Source organism: Terrapene carolina, unplaced genomic scaffold, assembly GCF_002925995.2.
Source record: "Terrapene carolina triunguis isolate 2854851 unplaced genomic scaffold, T_m_triunguis-2.0 Scaffold96, whole genome shotgun sequence".
Taxonomy (NCBI): Eukaryota; Metazoa; Chordata; order Testudines; family Emydidae; genus Terrapene; species Terrapene triunguis.
The window spans coordinates 20827567-20846232 of record NW_020664447.1 but is presented as its reverse complement, the minus strand read 5'-3'; the positions used below and the strand labels follow the sequence as shown (position 1 = coordinate 20846232).

The 18666-nt window shown below is 42.1% G+C and overlaps 1 protein-coding gene across 1 annotated transcript in view; it reads left to right on the top strand.

Annotated features, from left to right (window-relative positions):
- The window catches only part of SHANK2 (SH3 and multiple ankyrin repeat domains 2), a 561458-nt gene that overhangs the window by 13377 nt on the left and 529415 nt on the right, over nt 1-18666 (top strand). The window contains exons 2-6 of the mRNA XM_029911481.1: nt 9586-9789; nt 13040-13111; nt 14225-14333; nt 14627-14778; nt 15911-16078. Of these exons, the coding sequence (XP_029767341.1) occupies nt 9586-9789; nt 13040-13111; nt 14225-14333; nt 14627-14778; nt 15911-16078 (705 nt within the window). The remainder of the gene's footprint in view (nt 1-9585; nt 9790-13039; nt 13112-14224; nt 14334-14626; nt 14779-15910; nt 16079-18666) is intronic.

Sequence of the window (18666 nt, the reverse complement as noted above, 5' to 3'; positions counted from 1 at the left end):
CTGTTAAATCAAATGTTTTTATCTTAGCAAGTAGAGCTGGACTAAGGGCAGGTCTACACTTAAAACACTGAATTGGCTCAGCTGCACTGCTGAAGCACATAAGTGAAGATGTTCCTATGCAGACGGGAGAGCTTCTCCCATCGGTGTATTTAATCCTCCTTCCTGAGAGGTGGTAGCCATGTCAGTGGGAGACGCTCTCCCATCGACATAGCGCTGTCTACAGGGGGGGTTAAGTCAGTATAACTACATCATTTGGAGGTGTGGATTTTTCACATCCCGGCGTGACGTAGTTATACCAATACAGGACTATACTTTAGATGTGACCTAATGGAACGTCTACACTTAAAATGCTACAATGTAGATACTACCTACACTGACAGGAGGGATTCTCCCGTTAGCCTAGGTAATCCATCTCCATCGACCAAATGAACAGGCATTGACGAAATTGTTAAGGCTTGTCATATATGGCAATAATACAAGCCAAGTCAAGTGAAAGAGCTCATGTTGGTGGCACAGGAAAAATTTCTTTTTGTTGGCTGGGAAAAAAATATGCACTTGCCCTAGACTGTATTATTCTCACTTCCCTGAGATAGCCTTACTAGAAGATACTACCACTAAACAAGTGATTGAGTATATAAAATCAAATGCTTTTTGTTCTATAATAATGCCATGAACAAAAACCCTCTGTACAAACAACCGTTACACTTTCAAAACCCAGATGTATGAAACAGCCCTTTAAGATGTGAGAATCAAGACCCCAAATGAGAGAGACAACAATAAATAAAAGCAGGAAGCTTGAACTGGTGTATAGTCAATTTCTTCCACCCAGCTTGGGTTTTCCATAGCATTGATTAGTTCATGGAAGATAGGTCCATCAATGGCTATTAGCCAGGATGGGCAGGGATGCAACACCATGCTCTGATTGTCCCTAGCTTCTGTTTACCAGAAGCTGGGAATGGATGACAGGGGAAGGATCACTTGATGATCGCCTGTTCTGTTCATTCCCTCTGAAGCACCTGGCATTGGCCACTTTTGGAAGACAGGATACTGGGCTAGATGGAACATGGTCTGACCCAGTATGGTTGTTCATATGTTCTTATGTTTTTAGTTTAATCATTTTATAATTTCTGCTGCCAGTGTTCAAGCAGTGAAATAACACCAGTTTCCCATGGGATGTGTACAGATTTCTGTTTAAATAATGATATATCCTATAATGTGTTATATTTTAAAGAATAAATCCACTCTTTGCCTCTTTCATGTATGCCCTTCACTGAAGTGTGAAAAACACTGTAAAGTGCTTACCTAAAGTGCAAAGTTCTCTGCTCCAGTACAAAGTATTCACTGAAAATGGAAATCTGCTCTCGCAACCTATTGTCCCTGCCGTTTCCTGAAGCAAAGCAATATTGAGTGGGAAGTGGGGTGGGAGCTGAGTGAGATAGCAGAACAATTTTGTGGAAGGTAAGGGAACAGAGACTGGTAGTGCTCAAAGAACTGTTTGCAGTCTTTTGCATTGATCCTGCTGTCCCTTCCGCCAACACACACTCCCCTGGAAGTGAAGTGAAGTGAAAGAAAAGGTTTGTGAAAGGTTCCATAGGATAAGCTGTCTGGTGTTCCTTGTTTTGATCCAATCCAAGAAGCTTTGCCTGGCTTGTTGAGGAGAAAAGTTCAACTCGGACAGTGAATTCCATTAACACCTGTAAGGAGTTGAAGTGAGTTGCCTTTGGTGGAATGAGAGTGTTCCTGCTCCTGAGACGTCCCTCTGTTTAGGTTTAGAGAAACTTTGGGTCTGCAATTGCTTTATGCAGGTCTCATATAACCTGAAACTTCAGCTTAGGATCTCTGTGTTAGACTGTATTTTATAAGAAGCACTCAGTTTGCTGTCCCCATAGAGTTTTAACCGCTGCTTCTATTTAAAATTATTTCCTGTTTTACTGCACCTTCTAGCTGCACCTATCTGCCAACATGGATCCATTTGAATGTAGAACTGTCAAAAATCTTAGTTGAAGCGTGCATGTTCTAGCAGGAATGCCAAGGGCACATTCTGAGGCCTCAGGGATCTGGGGGAATGAGCGTTGTAGGACATTTGAAGTGTTGAGGAGTAATTGCACTCATTTTTTTTGGTGTAAGCTATATGCCATCCTGGAATTGTTCTTAGATTCAGAGTGGTGCTGGTTGTATTCACAACCTCATTGAGAACTGGAAGCACTAATTGCTTATATCAGATCCAGTTGCTAGTAAATAGGTGACACTAAAAACCAGATCAATACCACCAAGGCCCTTCATAGACATCAACTAGCTACCTTCATGGAATAAGGGTTACACGTGGATCTGCTCTGTAGACTCAAAGTTGGCATTGTTCAGTCTCAGTATTACAAGTCCCAATAATTCAAAATGATGAGTCACTCCCCTCCAAAAACTATAATCTTGATATTGACTTAAAAATTATGATGAATAAATATATCACTTTTTTCTTGGTCCATGTCATATTGTCTGCAGTGGCTTGCGACCGTGAGTGCCAACCTCAGAGCAAACTATCAAAAAGCAGGGCAGACTCCCCAAACTGGTTGTACATTCTATAATTAGATTTCACCAACCCAGTATACAAATGTAAACTCCTGAAGCACTATAACTGTCTTACCATGGAGTCACAGACTGTCCTTTTGAGCACTCCAGTCTACCTTGCCACCCATGCAAGCTGGACTTAGTGACAGTAGTTGACATACACAAATGATCACAAAAGATTCAGGTTCTTTCTAGTCCCAAGAGACCAGTCATTTACCCCAGTTCAATTTGTATCTCAAATCTCACAATGAAGACCATGCTTATGGCCATTAGCTAAGGATTATTAACTAAGGATTTATTAACTAAGAAAAAGAAATGAGAGAGTTATTTACAGGTTAAAACAGGCAACATATATACACAAATGAGTTACAGTATATAGCTCCAAAAGATGACAGAGTTGTAGTAATCTGTCAGCACTGAATGCCCTGGGGATATGTACTTTTGTTTCCTAACTCCAGCCCTGTGAGAGACCATACAGCAGAGATGAAGAATTTTCATGTCAGCTATCTTTATTTCCTTCTTCCAGAATTCAAGCTCATGCGATGAGCTTCCTTGTACGTAGCACCTTCATGGGTGTGAGAGGGCCATTTACCCAGGGCTTGTCTACACTGGCAAGTTTCTGCGCAGTAAAGCAGTTTTTTGCGCTCAAACTGCAGACGTGGACACACTGCCAAGCCACTTTGTGCACAGAAACTGCTCAGTTGCAGCGCTGCAAAAAAAACACCTCGACGAGAGTCGTAAGGTTATTTGTGCAGAGGCTCCAGTGCTCTATTGCCAGTATAGACATTTGATTGCTTTCTGTGCTGTAAGTGTCCTCCGGAGCTGTCCCATAATGGCTCAAGTGACTGCTCTGCTCATTGTTTTGAACTCAGCTGCCCTGGAGACATGCGCCCCTCCCCTTTCAAAGCACTGTTTCTGACAGCCTTTGGGTGCTGTGCTGATCTGCTCCAGGACACACAACAAACCATTAATGTGGAATGCTCGTGCTGTTGAACATAGAGGTGTGTGTGTGTGTGTGTGTGTGTGTGTGTGTGTGTGAGCGCGCGCCCAGGGAGGGAGGCAGGGGCTTATGTCAGGGTTTCTTCTTCCCCCTGCCTCAGGACTGGTTGCTTCCTGCCGCTGTCTGAACTTACAAGACAGCATGCTGACACACTCTCTGTCCCCCAAAACACACTGCTCTCTCACCCCACATACTTCCTGTCACATACTCTTCTCTCCTCCCCCGCCCCACTTCAGTTGAAAAGCAGCCGGCAATGTAGTAGGATGCCTATGGAACTATGGGATTGGGAAACCTGCATCATGTGACGCTGTGCCTGCCCTATGAGGCATTGCAAACCCTTCCCAAAGCACCCTGTGGCCAGTTGCACAGTGGGATAGCTACCACAATGCACTGCTGTCTTTGCCATTGCAAGAGCTGCTAATGTGAATGCGCTCCAGTGTCACAAGGAGCACAGTGTGGACATGCAACAGCAGTTTAATTCCAGCATTTTAATAAAAGTGGTACAATTTGTGCAAAGAAGCTTGACAGTGTAGACATACCCTTAGTCTTCATATTGTGATGTTTCACAATGGCCCACTTACTTTTGATAGTCTTTCTTGATGAGCAGGAGAACCATTCTTTCTGCCTGGGTTACAAATTCAGAGCAGGCATTTGTATAGTTATAAAGCTTCCATGTTACCTTATAGCATGGGATACAGACATTACATGTAAGATTAATACATAGAGCAACTTGCAGTCACTTCATAGAGACTAAACACATCTTTACAAGTCTAACATCTATCTTCAACAATACTAACATGTAGGTGAGCTGGACTGGTTTCCAGAAAAGAATTTATCAGTACTCAACTGATGCCTACAGTCTGTGTTTGGGGGAAATTCAACTTCCCTCCATTTCTGTGTGATCATTTTGGGCAATTCAACCTTAAATGGACATGGATAAACATGTCTCCCCAATGGCTGCTCAGATGGGGGGTCCACTTACCCTCGCCCAACCTGTATATTGTGGGAGATGCTATTTTCTGCCCTCCCCATCTTCCTTTCCATCAGTCCTGCCTCCTTCGCCTTCAACTGACCCCACTTTCCCCTCCTTGCCTTTTATCATCTCACCCGCCATCCACCTTCTGTCTCCATTTTCTTCCTTCACTTCATCTTCGTCATCTTCTTGGTATTATTTATTATTTGTATTTACCATAGTGCATAGGACACCCAGTCACAGACCAGGACCCCACTATGTCAGGTGCTGTACAAACAGAGGACAAAAAGATGGTCCCGTCTCTAAAGAGCTTACAATCCTAAGTATAATATGAAACAACAATGAATACAGACAGATAAGGGAGTGCAAGGAAGCAAGGAGACAATATTAGTCAGCATGATAGGCAGTGGTCTCAGCACACCAGTGGCTTAACCATTGTCAAGTTTTTTGTAGGCATCATAGCAGAGGAAAGTTTGAAGGAGGATAATGAGATAGCTTTGTAGATGTTCCCAAGCATGAAGGGCAGCATCGGAGAAAGCACAGAATTGCTCATTTGAAAATGTAACAAGTGGCCAATAGAGGCTGGCACCAGAGGCTGAGTGGTGGCCAGAGTTGATATTTTGATACTGACTGAGAAATTATAGAGGAGGATAGGCCAGGAAGTGCCTTGAAAGTGAAGACAAGAAGCTTAAATTTGATAGGATTAGAGAAGAAGGAGCTAGTGGAGGGATTGATATAGTTGAAGCAGTGGACTAGGCAGGCCGGTGAGTCAGCAGCATAGAGATGGTAGTTGAATATGTGTTTACAGATGAGATTACGGAGAGATAAAGTGTAGAGGGAAAAGAGAAAGGGACCAAGGACAGAGTCCTGTGGAACCACCACAGAAAGCTGGAGAGGGGATAAGGAGGATCTTCCAAAGACATGCTGAAGGAGTGATTAGAGAGGTCAGATGAGAACCAGGAGAGGACAGAGTTACAGAAGTCAAGGGAGAATGAAGAAGAGCATGGTCAGTGGCAATGAAGGTGGTTGAAAGGTCAAAGAGGGTGACGATGGAGTAGTGGTTCTGAGCTCTGGCTAGGAAGGGTCATTAGAGACTTTGGCAAGAGTGGATTCAGTGGGGAGCAAGGGACAGAAAATTGATTGGAGAGGGTCTAGAATGGAATCGGAGGAAAAGAACTCCAGACAACAATTAGAAACAGAATGTTCAATGATTTGAGAGATGAGAGGGAGAAGAGAGATGAGGGCAGTAGTTGGAGAGGCAATTAGGGTAAATAATGGTGTGGGTTTTTTTTAAAGAAGGAAGAGACAAAAGCATGCTTGTATTATGAGGGGGGAAAGTCAGAGAAGAGTGAGAGGTTAAGGAGAAGAATAACTGAGGGGATGCGGCCGGGTGCAAGGAATGGGATGGGGTTACCAGGGCAAGTGAAGGGGTTAGAGAAAGAGAGAAGCTGATACATTTCTGTGTTTGTGACCAGGGAAGAAGGAGGAGAGAGTAATAGGAGGGGAAGGAGGAAAGGAAGGCAAGCCAAGAGGGAAGGGAGATGTATTTTGTCAATTTTCTCTTGGAAGAAATCTGTGAGATCCTGTGCAGAGAGAGCAGTGGAGTCAGGAGGAGGGGAGGGTTGAGAAGTAAGTCAGAAATGGCATATAGGTGACTGGGATTGCAGATATGGGTTTCTGTGGGAGAAGTAAGAGTTGTTCAGCAAGGAAAATGGTAGAACAGAACGTGGAGAGAATGAATTTGTAGTGGAGAAAGTTGGACTAGTCACGAAATTTCTTCCAGATGTGCTCTGCCCTGTGAGAGCAGGAGCTGAGGAAGTGGATGTTGGAGGAGGAGCCAGATCTGGGGGATGATAGGGGAGACCTTGAAATGGGACAGAGGGACAAAAAAGTCACGCATGGAGAGAATCAACAATCATATTGATGAAAGAAAGGGAAGAGAGGGCAGAGAGAAGAGGACTGAGAGCAGTGAGAAGCCATCAGAGCTGATGGACTGGAGGTCAGGGAAAAGCTGAGTGACAGGGTTGGGGGGTGGGTGTGGCTGACGAATGATGCTGAAAGAAATAAGTTGACGGTCGGAGAGGAGGAACTCACCAACAGAAAGATTAGAGAGAGAGCAGCCTGTCTCCTGGAGTCTGCCTTCCAGGACCCCTGTGACAATCTAGGAAAATATCTGTAATATCTTTTACAAATATTATGTGTGACTCAGTTTCCCTGTTCAATTTTGTATGCTGCCTGACTGAATGTATAGAGCTAAAGCAAAGGAGCCTATAAGGAGGTTGTTACAGAACCTAGCAAGAAGGGTGGCACGATGACAGAGATAACTCGCCTCACATAAGTAGCTTCAAAGGAGTTAAGATAACAGTGACTGGGCTATCAGTTGGTGGGAGAATTCACCGAGCTAGCTCCATCTAGGATAAGCCTGAGATCAGAAGAGGATGTAAGCCCTAAAAGACCCTAGAAAAGGATGGTTTTTGGTGGGTGAGCTGAGAAAGGCAGATCAGAATGTGTCAGTCTGACTGAGACACTCAGAGACAGAGGGAGAAGGCTGTAAACAGTGTGGGGGTGTTCCTCCCAACTCAGAAATGGGGAATAAGCCACACCTGCCTGAGCTATGGATTGAGGTAGCATTTAGGTAAGTGAATATGGATGCAGGCTTCTGTTTTAAATCTACTTCTCTAAGCGCTGTATACCATTAGTCAAAATAAATCATGCTTTGTTTTGAAGAGGCTGTTACTGTATCACTGTAAACGTATGCTGTCACAGACTCCAAAGGAGAAACCCTTGCAGGGTTCAGTCCCAGATGGACCTGCTGAATTAGTCGTGGTTGGTACCAGGGGGCTGTAACCCAGGTCCTGAGTTGAGAGTGGGCAAAATGTGGAATTCCACTCCACTAGAGGTAAAGGCCTGAGGCATGATACCTGTGGTGGATGCACTCAGAGAGACCCCAAAAAGGGACAACAGTATAGTTCGCCCACCACATCCCTTCTTCTCCTTCTCTCCTCCCACTATTCTCCCGAGCACAATATTCTCTCTCCTTGCCCCCCCACGTTCCCTGACCCCTATAATTTCTGTATGTATCCTAACAGTAGCCCGGGTAAGTATTTGAAGCACGTCTCAAAAAACTGCTGTTTGTACCAATTGCAAAGAGAAACAAACTGAGATGTGATTCCCAATGAACCACGTGTGAAAAACAGCATAGTAGAGTTGGATTTAAGCCAGTATTCATAAGCCGTCCATATTCCTTCAGCAAATGGGTGATTGTGTGATGCTATCATGGCAGCTTAGCTATAATGTTTCTTGCCAGGCAACAAGGATGAATAGAGGATACCTAATTATCAGTGTCAACTGATCTTTAATTTGTGGAATAATTGGCAGAATCAGAGCCAAACATTCATTGCAATCCCCTAAATTGCGGTTTGTGAGCAGGTCAGCTTGCCACACAAATAATATACAGGGCCAGACACTGCTAGTAACTCCTATTTCTATAGGGCAAAATCTTGAGATATGCTGATGACCAGCTGAGCACCTGCAATGCCCAGTGAAATTAATGGAGAATTGGAAGTCCTTCATGCCTCTCAGGATCTAAGAATGTTTTTCACTGATGGGAATATTTCCCCCAAATGGAGAAACTGATTTAGAAAAAAAGCATCGCCACATAAACCCATAAAGTGGTAAATTTTGCACTTGATTTAGACATTTGAATGATTTGGTTAAATACATGAAATCAGAGGTGCACACTTTCAGAACTGCATGGTATCTTGTCAAGTATTGACATGTTTATCATTAATAAATCCATAGTGATCAGTTTTTTACATGAGTGATTTATCTCCAGAGAATTTACAAAATACGTAACTTACAGATGCTGCAAAGATGAGTACTATAGAAAGCTGTAAATTAAGTTGATACATCAGATTAAAAAAAGCAATTTCCTTTTCCTGCAAGGTGTCAATTTGTATTTTTCTGTACTGTTCCATTCTTATTATCTACATATAGAAATGTACGTTGAAGAATATAATTGTTAAGAACATAGAGATCTTCAGAAATGACCTAAACAGAAATTAATGACATGTAGTGAAAAGCTGAGTTCATATTGTTGTGGTCACAGTTAAGGCTGCTATGTGCATTTTGATTTTTTTTCTTGTATTTGAAATATTATTGGGGGTGGGGGTACTTCCCTGGGCCTCCAGAACAGCCCCTGTATGGTGCTGGGGAAATATAAGGGGACCAAAACAGTCTTTAACTGGCCAGGAGAGAGACTGACATAGCAGCCCTATGCCATGCTCTTCGCAAGTCCCAGTGTAGGAGGAGGGAGGGGCATATCAAGGCAAGCGGACGGGCCCACTGTACATATCACTGCTGCCACATAAAGGCAGCTGAGGACAAGCTGCTGTAATTTAAACCTAAATTATGCTGAAGGCTACCCGGGTCACCAAACCAAATCAAAATCAAAAGAGTGCTTGAAGTCCCATTAGCCTGCCTTCCCTGGGTTGTACCAAGAGATGCAGCGTACTAACACATGATCTATGAAAGAAGATATGATTTCTAAAGTCTGAGAAAGAACTCAGGATGCCCTGAGTTTTTATAGCACCTCTGTGTTTGATGTTGTTAAGGAACAGATGTCTGAAATCCAATCTCCTTGTTAATGCAGTTCTTTGTCTTAGAATTTAATTAAATGTAGATTTTCAGCTTCTTGTGCAGGGAAATGCAGACAGTACCAGATTATTTGTTTAATTTGTTATAGCTGATCTCATTCATTTTGAGCTCAAGTTATATGCTTTCTTCTCTTCCTCTTTGTTTAGAAAAAGTTTGGTAAGGTATTGTGAACATGAAAATGAAAGATACCAAGTATTGTGGAATATTTTGCCTTGTGGCTGAGCAAAATTTTCTGCTTTATATGCAAGTGTATATTATATTGCATTTGTATTTAATTTCTGTGCACTCTTTGCAAGCTCTCACAATATTACTTACATGGCTTTTTGTTACTTTAGAATGATCTTTATAAATCTCTCATAAGTTTTGTAACATGTTATTTTGTTTGGCTTTACAGAAATGCATTAGATTTAATCCTGAAGCTTCAGTGTGGGTAGCAAAACAACGAATTTTATGCACTTTGAATCAGAGTTTGAAAGATGTCCTGAATTATGGGCTGTTTCAGCCTGCCAGCAACGGGAGAGATGGGAAATTTTTGGATGAGGAACGACTCCTTAGGGAATATCCACAACCAGTGAATAAAGGTGTTCCCTCCTTAGAGGTATTTTAATACAACTGTAATCATTTTAAAGCTTTACTATCTGAAACATTTTTATTTACGGTACGATATGTATATATAGTAAGTCTTATTTGAGATTTCTAAATGGATGTGAATTGCGCTCAGGAAGTAGTGATCGAAGGGCTGATCTTGAAGCCTTGCTCACACAAGTAATGCTGTTTGTTTCAGTGGGGGTATTTTATGCATTACTCACATAAAGGTTACCGGATCAGGCCCAATGATTTTCTGTGGTGGGATGTACCAGCCCTTTAATGCTAGAAACCTGTGGGGCCAGCACTACTCTGTTCCAGGATTTTCCTCAGGAGACATACCAGTAGAACAGGAGTCATGATCACTGATGGACAGAAAGACATTTCAGGGTAACACTTTATGATTTGGTGGAGAAATCTAAGGTGCTAAACTATGCTTTAAGGACCAGACTGCAGTTCCAGTTGTAGGGCATGCTGGAACACTTCTTTCCCCTTAGCCGTTGGGAAATGTCATTCCTGGACAGCCAGGTGTAGTATTGAGCTAAAGCAAGACATGCTGGGAAAAGAGACTATATAAATCCTGTCACCCTCTGGAAGGGCTGATGGTGTCTCCCAGATGAAAAAACAAGTAACCCATTGCCTCACCTACTTTGCTCATTATTGATACACTGGGATTTTTAGTTGAAAAAATAACTGTGTAGCACACCATATAGCAAGGGCCATGTGAAATCCAGAATCCACATTAATTGGTCCATGTAGACCCTGCTGGTTCACGTTAAAAGTTTCCTAGTGCAATGTTTCCTATATGGTGGGTCCCGATCCACCAGAGGGTTACAGGAAGGTTCTAGAGAATCATGGGCCTAATGTGGAAGGGAGAACCTGGGAACGAGGGGGTTGGAGTGGGATTGGAGAGGGAGGACGCCCTACACTTACCCTGCAGTGACTGCACATACCCAGCTCCTGTCCTGTGGTGCTGGCTTGGCTCCGAGGTGTGGGTATTGCAACCTGGCATATGGGACAAACCTGAGTGCGCCAGGTCACTACTCCCAGATTGGGACCCACCATTTGGAAAACACTGCCCTAGGGAACCTTTAGTGGACACTAGCAGGCTCTACATGGACCAATTATGGCACTACACATCAGAGTGTTTTAGAAATCACCCTCTCACCCTCGCCAGTAGTGTGCATTATCCCACTGCTCAGACAAGCCCTTAGTATGAGTAATCTAAATTTTGAGTAAAATTAGGGAAATAGGAGATTGCTGTATCTTGAAATGTTTTTATATTAAGGCTATTCCCTAACTCACACAAATTACTCTCTGATTTTATATGTAATACTTCCTACATTGAGTCAGTAATTGCTCAACTTTCTCTTGAGGAAAGGCCAAAAAACTATAGTAGACAGGAAAAATAAGTGGAATTTTTAGGTCTGACATCAATAGATTTACACTGGTGTAAAACTAATGGAAGTGAGAGCCCTACTTACTCTCCCAGTTGAATTCTGAGGGTCAGTCACTGATGTTTCTGCTATAACCCTGAACAAAGTAATAATCACTATATTTAAGTCTACTTTTTTCCCCAGTGTACTTGTTACAGTACTGTTTTAACTGTACAGGACTTGCCAGCAGAATTCCTCTATGTGCAGTAAATGGGGAAAGGGTCCTTTTTCTCTGCAGAATTCAAGTACGTGGCATGTAAAGGATAGAAGCGTTCTGCCTGAAAAGCTGATATTCAGGCCCTATCCAAAAAATACATAGCACTCTTTGAATTCTACCTAGTAAACAAAGATCTATTTTTGTCTCTGTTCACAACATGTAATTACCAGTTCAGAGAAAATTGTAGCATGTTGAGAGCATGAACAGTAGTTACAGTAGAATCTTAATGAACACAAAGAGACTGAAATACCACAAAAAGCTAATATTTAAAAAAGGGGAGAGGGGGCTTTGAACTTCAGACATAATCAAGAAAGATTATGGACCTGATAGTGAAGGGACTTTGTGTAGTGACACACAAGAAGCTTCCCCAACATTGCACAGTCATGCAAAAGCTTATTGTTCTTGGGCACACTCTGCCTGGGTCATGGCTCAACCCTCCTGCACTGGTGTACAGGGTGGGGCCAGCAGACCAGAGCAAACAGTCTACTTCATTCATAGGATGGAGTAGATTATGCATCACAATGAGCAAGGAGCACACTCTCCCCAGCACTCCTTCCTGGGGCACTGCAGCTCCACACTGCCCCTTCACAGGGAGGTGTCATAAATTCCACCATCTAACCCTGTGAGAAGAGAGGTGGGGGTGAAATCTGTGTTTAAAAATACATTTTACATGAAAGCCAATTAATCACAGAAGAGCCATTTAGCATTCTAATGAACTGTAAATTGTGGTGTGCTAGATCAGTGGTAAATAAATATCATGGTGTAATGATGACCCCATGAATTTTCAGCTTCTCTGTCTGCTCTAGCAATAGGCTAACTAGTCAGAATAAAATAATAAATAATAAAATGAAATAAGAACTAGCCTCAGCTGTAACCTTTATAGTATCATAGAATATCAGGGTTGGAAGGGACCTCAGGAGGTCATCTAGTCCAACCCCCTGCTCAAAGCAGGACCAATCCCCAGACAGATTTTTACCCCAGTTCCCTAAATGACCCCCTCAAGGATTGAACTCACAATCCTGGGTTTAGCAGGCCAATGCTCAAACCACTGAGTTATCCCTCCCCACATTTATGCCCATGAGTAATCCTTATTCACAGCAGATGTGCCATTAACATCCACAGGACTACTCCTATGAGTAGGGATTTTCAGGAATGAGTCCTATTTCTGAGATTCATAAATGTTCTGCTGTTTTTTTTTTTTTTAAAATACATGTTTTAAATTTTCACATGCCTCTGCAGTTCCTTTTTCTGTCTGTGCTGGAAGTGAAAGTGCTGAAATGTCTTTAGGGAAAGCTCTTCACATGGTATTTCCAGTTCATTAGTGTAAATTCAAGGGGCCAAACTCGTTCCTCATGTAATTTCATTGATTTCTCTATGCTTATACCAGGTATGAATTTGGCTTATAAGGATTGTAGAATTTCAATAGTATTGTTCCAAGCATTCTAACATCTTGGGGTTTGTTTATTTAAACTGTAGTCCCAAGCCCCTTTTTTTAAGTTTGCCCAAATCTACATTACTGTTAACAGATGCCACATTCTGATAATTTCAGATCTTTTTCACTATTAAATAAAATATGAAATTTTGACTTAATCTATTTGTTTCCCTATCAGTTTCGGTACAAGAAGAGAGTGTATAAGCAATTAAATCTTGATGAAAAACAGCTGGCCAAGCTTCATACAAAGGTATGTCCAATTTGCTGGTGATAAGGGAGAGCATCCATTTTCTGAAAGTACTAAGTCAGATGCACAATGACCCTCTGATTAGAATCCTTTGATTCTAATGGCAGTCTAAAAAATACATACAGAGTGCAGCCTGGATAGTTCTAGCATTGATCTTGCAGATCTCTGTTCATGTGAATAGTCCCACTGAAGTCAAGGAACTGCTTATATGAGAAAAGCCTGCAGGACTTGGATTTTATATACAATACACCAGGGCTTCTCAGACTTTTTCATGTAGACCACATCTAAACAGAAGTTGTCTCGTGGATGTCTCCCCTCCCACAACTGACTGGACAACGTGAAGCATCCTTGCAACAACTAAAGCAATTGCTTAAGTGGAAAAGTAATATTTAGAAAAGTATGTATTTTAGCACCTGGAAAATTAGGGGGAGATCTGCTTCAGGTGACTAGCTGAGCAGTCTGCAGACCACCAGTAAGTGTCCATGGACAGTGAGTGGTCCAGTGACTACAATTTAAGAATTTTTCTTACAGTATATTTCATATGTTTGACCAGGGCCGGCGCAACCCATTAGGTGACCTATGCGGTCGCCTAGGGCGCTACAATTTGGGGGGCGGCGACCGCGGCGGTATTTCGGTGGCGGGACCTTCCGCCGCCTAGGGCGGCAGAAAAGCTGGCGGCGCTCCTGTGTTTGACTTTGCCATAAATTTACAAGTAGTTTTATATGAACTTTATATAATTATATAAACCCATCAAGTTTTCAATATATCACCAGTTTTATAAATACTGACATACATATCTTTAGAGGCCTTTACAGGTTGGATTAATTATGATCTCCATCTTATCAGTCTGATTTCTTTATGAATAGGACTTCTAGTAATTTTTTCCTGAATGTTGTAAGCAGCATATTCTTGTTTTTAATTTTGACCATTGCATTCCATAGAATCTATGCTCTGATTGAGTACAATTTTAGGGCCAGATCCTCAACTAGTGTAAATTGGCACTGTTCTATTAAGGTCAATGGAGCTATGGTGATTATACCAGCTGAAGATTTCAGTCGTAACTGGAATATTCTTCATACGATCTGAGGACTTTTCAGTCACCGCTCTTTGTTTCAGGCTAATTTGAGAAAATTTATGGATCATGTTCACCATCTCTCAGTGGAAAAAATCACCAAGATGTTGGATCGGGGACTAGACCCTAACTACCATGACCTAGAGAGTGGAGGTAAGAGATTAATGAAATCAACAGCATAAAGCGGTACGCATCCTGGTTTTACTGTATAAACAAAACCAAATTCTACCTGCTGAATCTATTGCCCTTTAAAGTCCCGGTCTTAGCAAAACATATAGTTCCAATATGTGAAGGGGGTAAGTTAATAGTTTATGATATTTTTAGGGCAGTGTTTTATATGTTTTATACTTAAAAGCTAACAAAATATTTTTGAAATATTTGTAAATACTTTTTTTGGTTAAAGTTGCTTGTATTTTTCTCACACATTATATTCTTTTTGTCTTTAGAAACTCCTCTAACTTTGGCAGCTCAGCATGATAATACTGTAGAAGTAATCAAAGCTCTGAAAAATGGAGGGGCACATTTAGATTTCAGAGCCAAAGATGGAATGACAGCTCTGCACAAAGCAGCTAGAGCCAAGAACCAAGTAACCCTCAAGGTAAATTCTTTCAGAGCCAAATTATACATTATTTTATACAGAACAATATATAAAGGAAAATGCGTTGGAGTTAATTATCATATTGTCCTTAATGGATCTTTTAATTTGTGTTTGCTTAAGTATTTACCCCTAGGCTTTTGACTTTCAGGATTTGCATTCAACAAAGGGCCCTTTCATTTCAGAAGCTTATGTTTCAGAAGTGATGGTGAAACAGACTTTATGTTTACACTAGAGACCTTAAAGTGGCACAGCTGTACCAATGCAGTTGGGCCACTGTAAGATCTCTTGTGTAACTGCTCTATGCCGATGGGAGAGAGCTCTCCGGTCGATATAATTTAACCACCCTCAATGAGTGGTGGTAGCTTTGTTGGCAGGAGAAGCTCTCCCACTGACATAGCTCTGTGCACACTACCACTTATGCTGGTGAAACTTATGTTGCTCAGGGATGTGGTTTTTTCACCCCGAGTGATATAAAATTTTGCTGACATAAGTGGTAGTGTAGACATGGCCTTAACCTTGTGCACTGATAAGTGGTGGAAGATCTGTCTGCAGGAAGTGGGAGTAGTGTTATTGCTGTTTATCTGTCTTTGAAAGTGAATGCCAATAGCATGGATTATACATTTTATCTTTTTAATACTGGCCCCTTTTGTTTTTTCTTCCTGCTCTAACAGGTATTGTTGATTATTTTGACATTCTAGATGAAATCTTGTGTTTATGAAATTCCATTACTTCCTTCTGGACAGGATTTCAAATTACACAACATTAAGGCGCACTGCAATTGAAGAGTGGCCAAAAGCCACAACTTTATTAAAACACCCAATTTTTCAACTCAATAACAGGATGGATAGTGGGCAGTCTTTGCTACTCATTCTGTTGCTGGAGCACCTGCAGATTCTCTGAGAACCAAAGCTAGGACTTCACATAGTGCACCAACTGCCTGAATTACCATGGGCCTTTGGCACTGTGCCATAGCTCTTCTGAGGCTGTCTGTACTGCAGCCCATTCAGCCAGCTTGTATAAACAGTAACAAAAAATGCCTCCTACTAAACAATACTTTGGAAAGGACGTTCAATATACAGAGAGTCCTTCAGTTATTTGCTCAGACATGTTCACCATTTATAATTACTTGTAGACCGTTTTAGAGCTTGGAGCATCTCCTAACTACAAGGACAGCTGTGGATTGACACCACTATACCACACCGCTGTAGTAGGAGGAGACCCTTATTGTTGTGAACTTTTACTTCATGAACATGCTACAGTCAGCTGCAAAGACGAAAATGGATGGCAAGAGATTCATCAGGTATGAAAGATTACTCTTCATTAGATTTTATATTTACTGCTGCGGGGCTGTGAGGTCAGGAAGAGGCCTAAATCTGCTCAACAGATTGCTTTCCCAGGATTTTGCGTATTGTGTAGGACTCTGTAAAATCTTTTATTGGAAGATATTTAATTTATATATGCAGGGATTTCTTTTTGTTTTGTTTAGCACCATGGAATTTGCTGTCAGTGAAGTGAATATCCAGTCTGTTAGAGTTTAGCAGCAGTCAAGCCTCACAGTTTCTATGGACATAGTTGCACAAATTACTGCTCCAGCTGGCTGGTATTGCACATTCCTCTAGTGGACTCTTGGAAGTCTGCATTGTAGCATTCTGTTACGAATGCCCCACTGCAAAAATATTGCCGGATCTTTCTTTTTCAGATGCCACTTTCCATTTTCTTGGTAATGCTGCTTGTTCCTTTATACCAGAAATATCTTGACCTTAGTCATTGGTAGTAATATAATGAATATGTGGACACAAGTCCTGCCTGACTCTGGAATCCTTTAGTGTGCTGTACTGAAGGATATTTCTCACTGGTTCGCCCTAAACAGTTCAGAATATGAGTTTTGCTTCCTCTCTTCTAGATAAAAAGTTTCAAGTGACATTTCCCCTTTCTCCATAACTGGGACTCCCTGACTGCTCTGCTCAAATAGTGTTCAATATTTGGTAGGCAGATACATTTGCTGCCACCTGGTCCACATAAGAGAGTGATTTAGGGCCTTGTTTAGTCTCAGTATGCCCTACGGCTCTGGTGATCTCTTGAGCTAGACAATGGTGTACCATGATTATTTTTCAGGTATAGCTTGTTCAGCTTTGCAACAACAACCAGGAATCTTTCTTTGGGAAATGATAGGCATCCTGTGTCTGTATTCCAGAAACTTATGTATCTCTTTCGTCATAGAAATCCATATAATTTGGTAAGATGCTTTTTGGTTGAGACTTGTTTTTTCTTAGGCCTCTTCTCCTATGTGTTCTCCTAATAAGCCTGAATTTCCTCTAAGACCTTCAAATAAGGGATTTAGCAGCAGTGTGCTTAATGCACATGAAGTGAAGCAGTGGGTTGTGGCATTCTAAGTGCAGTCACTGTATTAAGGGAAGGAGGTATGTAGCTTACAGGAAATCAGCATAAAACCGATAACATCCAGCATTGCTGGTGTTTCTCTAGGCCAGGGGCTCTCAAACTTCATTGCACCATCGCCCTCTTCTGACAACAAAAATTACTACACGACCCTAGGAGGGGGGACCGAAGACTGAGCCTTCCCAAACCCCCTCACCCCGGGTTGGGGGGCCAAAGCCCAAGCCCAAGGGCTTCAGCCTCCGGCGGCGGGGCCTGTAACCTGAGCCCTGCCACTCAGGGCTGAAGCCCTCGGTCTTGGGCCTTGGGCGGTGGGGCTCTGGCTTGGGCCCTGGCCCTGGGCCCCAGGAAGTCTAACATCAGCTGCGATGACCCCATTAAGATGGGGTCATGACCCACTTTGGGGTCCTAACCCACAGTTTGAGAACCGCTGCTCTAGGCAAAAGGATTGGAAGGATTGCTGCACACAGATTGTGGTATGGCATCAGATATTGGGTCATTTTGTAGCGCTAAAGTGTGAGACAAGAAACGAAGGAAGCTCTGTGTGTGTGCACGTGCAAAAACTATAGCAAAAATTTCTTTCCTCAGTATGCTCTGGAACTTGGATGAAGTGCTGTAAATGGTGCATAGGCCTTTTGATGAACCTCTTCACAGGGCTGAACCTCTACCACACTTGGTACCTGATTCTCTGAGTTCTTGAGCATATTTATCTCTCACTGACATTAATTGGATCTGATGGTCCTCATCACCTTGCCAGTTTGGACCCTTGGAAGGTTTAGATGCAGAATTACCAGTGGCCTGGGGATAATGTTTTGGAGAGAATTAAAGTTTAAAAAATAAAAATAAAAGGGCAGTAAGATTCCTACGGAAATGTATCAGAGATAATGTAGAAGCATCTTCTGATATGCATCAGAAGCAGCTCAGTACCCTAGTATATTTGAAAATTCCAGCAGTTTCCCATGTTCAGTGTAATTATTTTCTCAATTTGTCTTCTGTATGGATTAGTTTCTTGGTTACTGCTAAAATGAATTGCTCTGGTATTCATAGATTCATAGATTCTAAGCTGGAAGGGACCTTGAGAGGTCATCCAGTCCAGTCCCCTGCCCTCAAGGCAGGACCAAATACTGTCTAGACCATCCCTGATAGACATTTATCTAACCTACTCTTAAATATCTCCAGAGATGGCGATTCCACAACCTCCCTAGACAGTTTATTCCAGTGTTTAACCACCCTGACAGTTAGGAACTTTTTCCTAATGTCCAGCCTAAACCTCAGTTGCTGCAGTTTAAGCCCATTGCTTCTTGTTCTATCCTTAGAGGCTAAGATGAACAAGTTTTCTCCCTCCTCCTTATGTCACCCTTTTAGATACCTGAAAACTGCTATCATGTCCCCTCTCAGTCTTCTCTTTTCCAAACTAAACAAACCCAATTCTTTCAGCCTTCCTTCATAGGTCATGTTCTCAAGACCTTTAATCATTCTTGTTGCTCTTCTCTG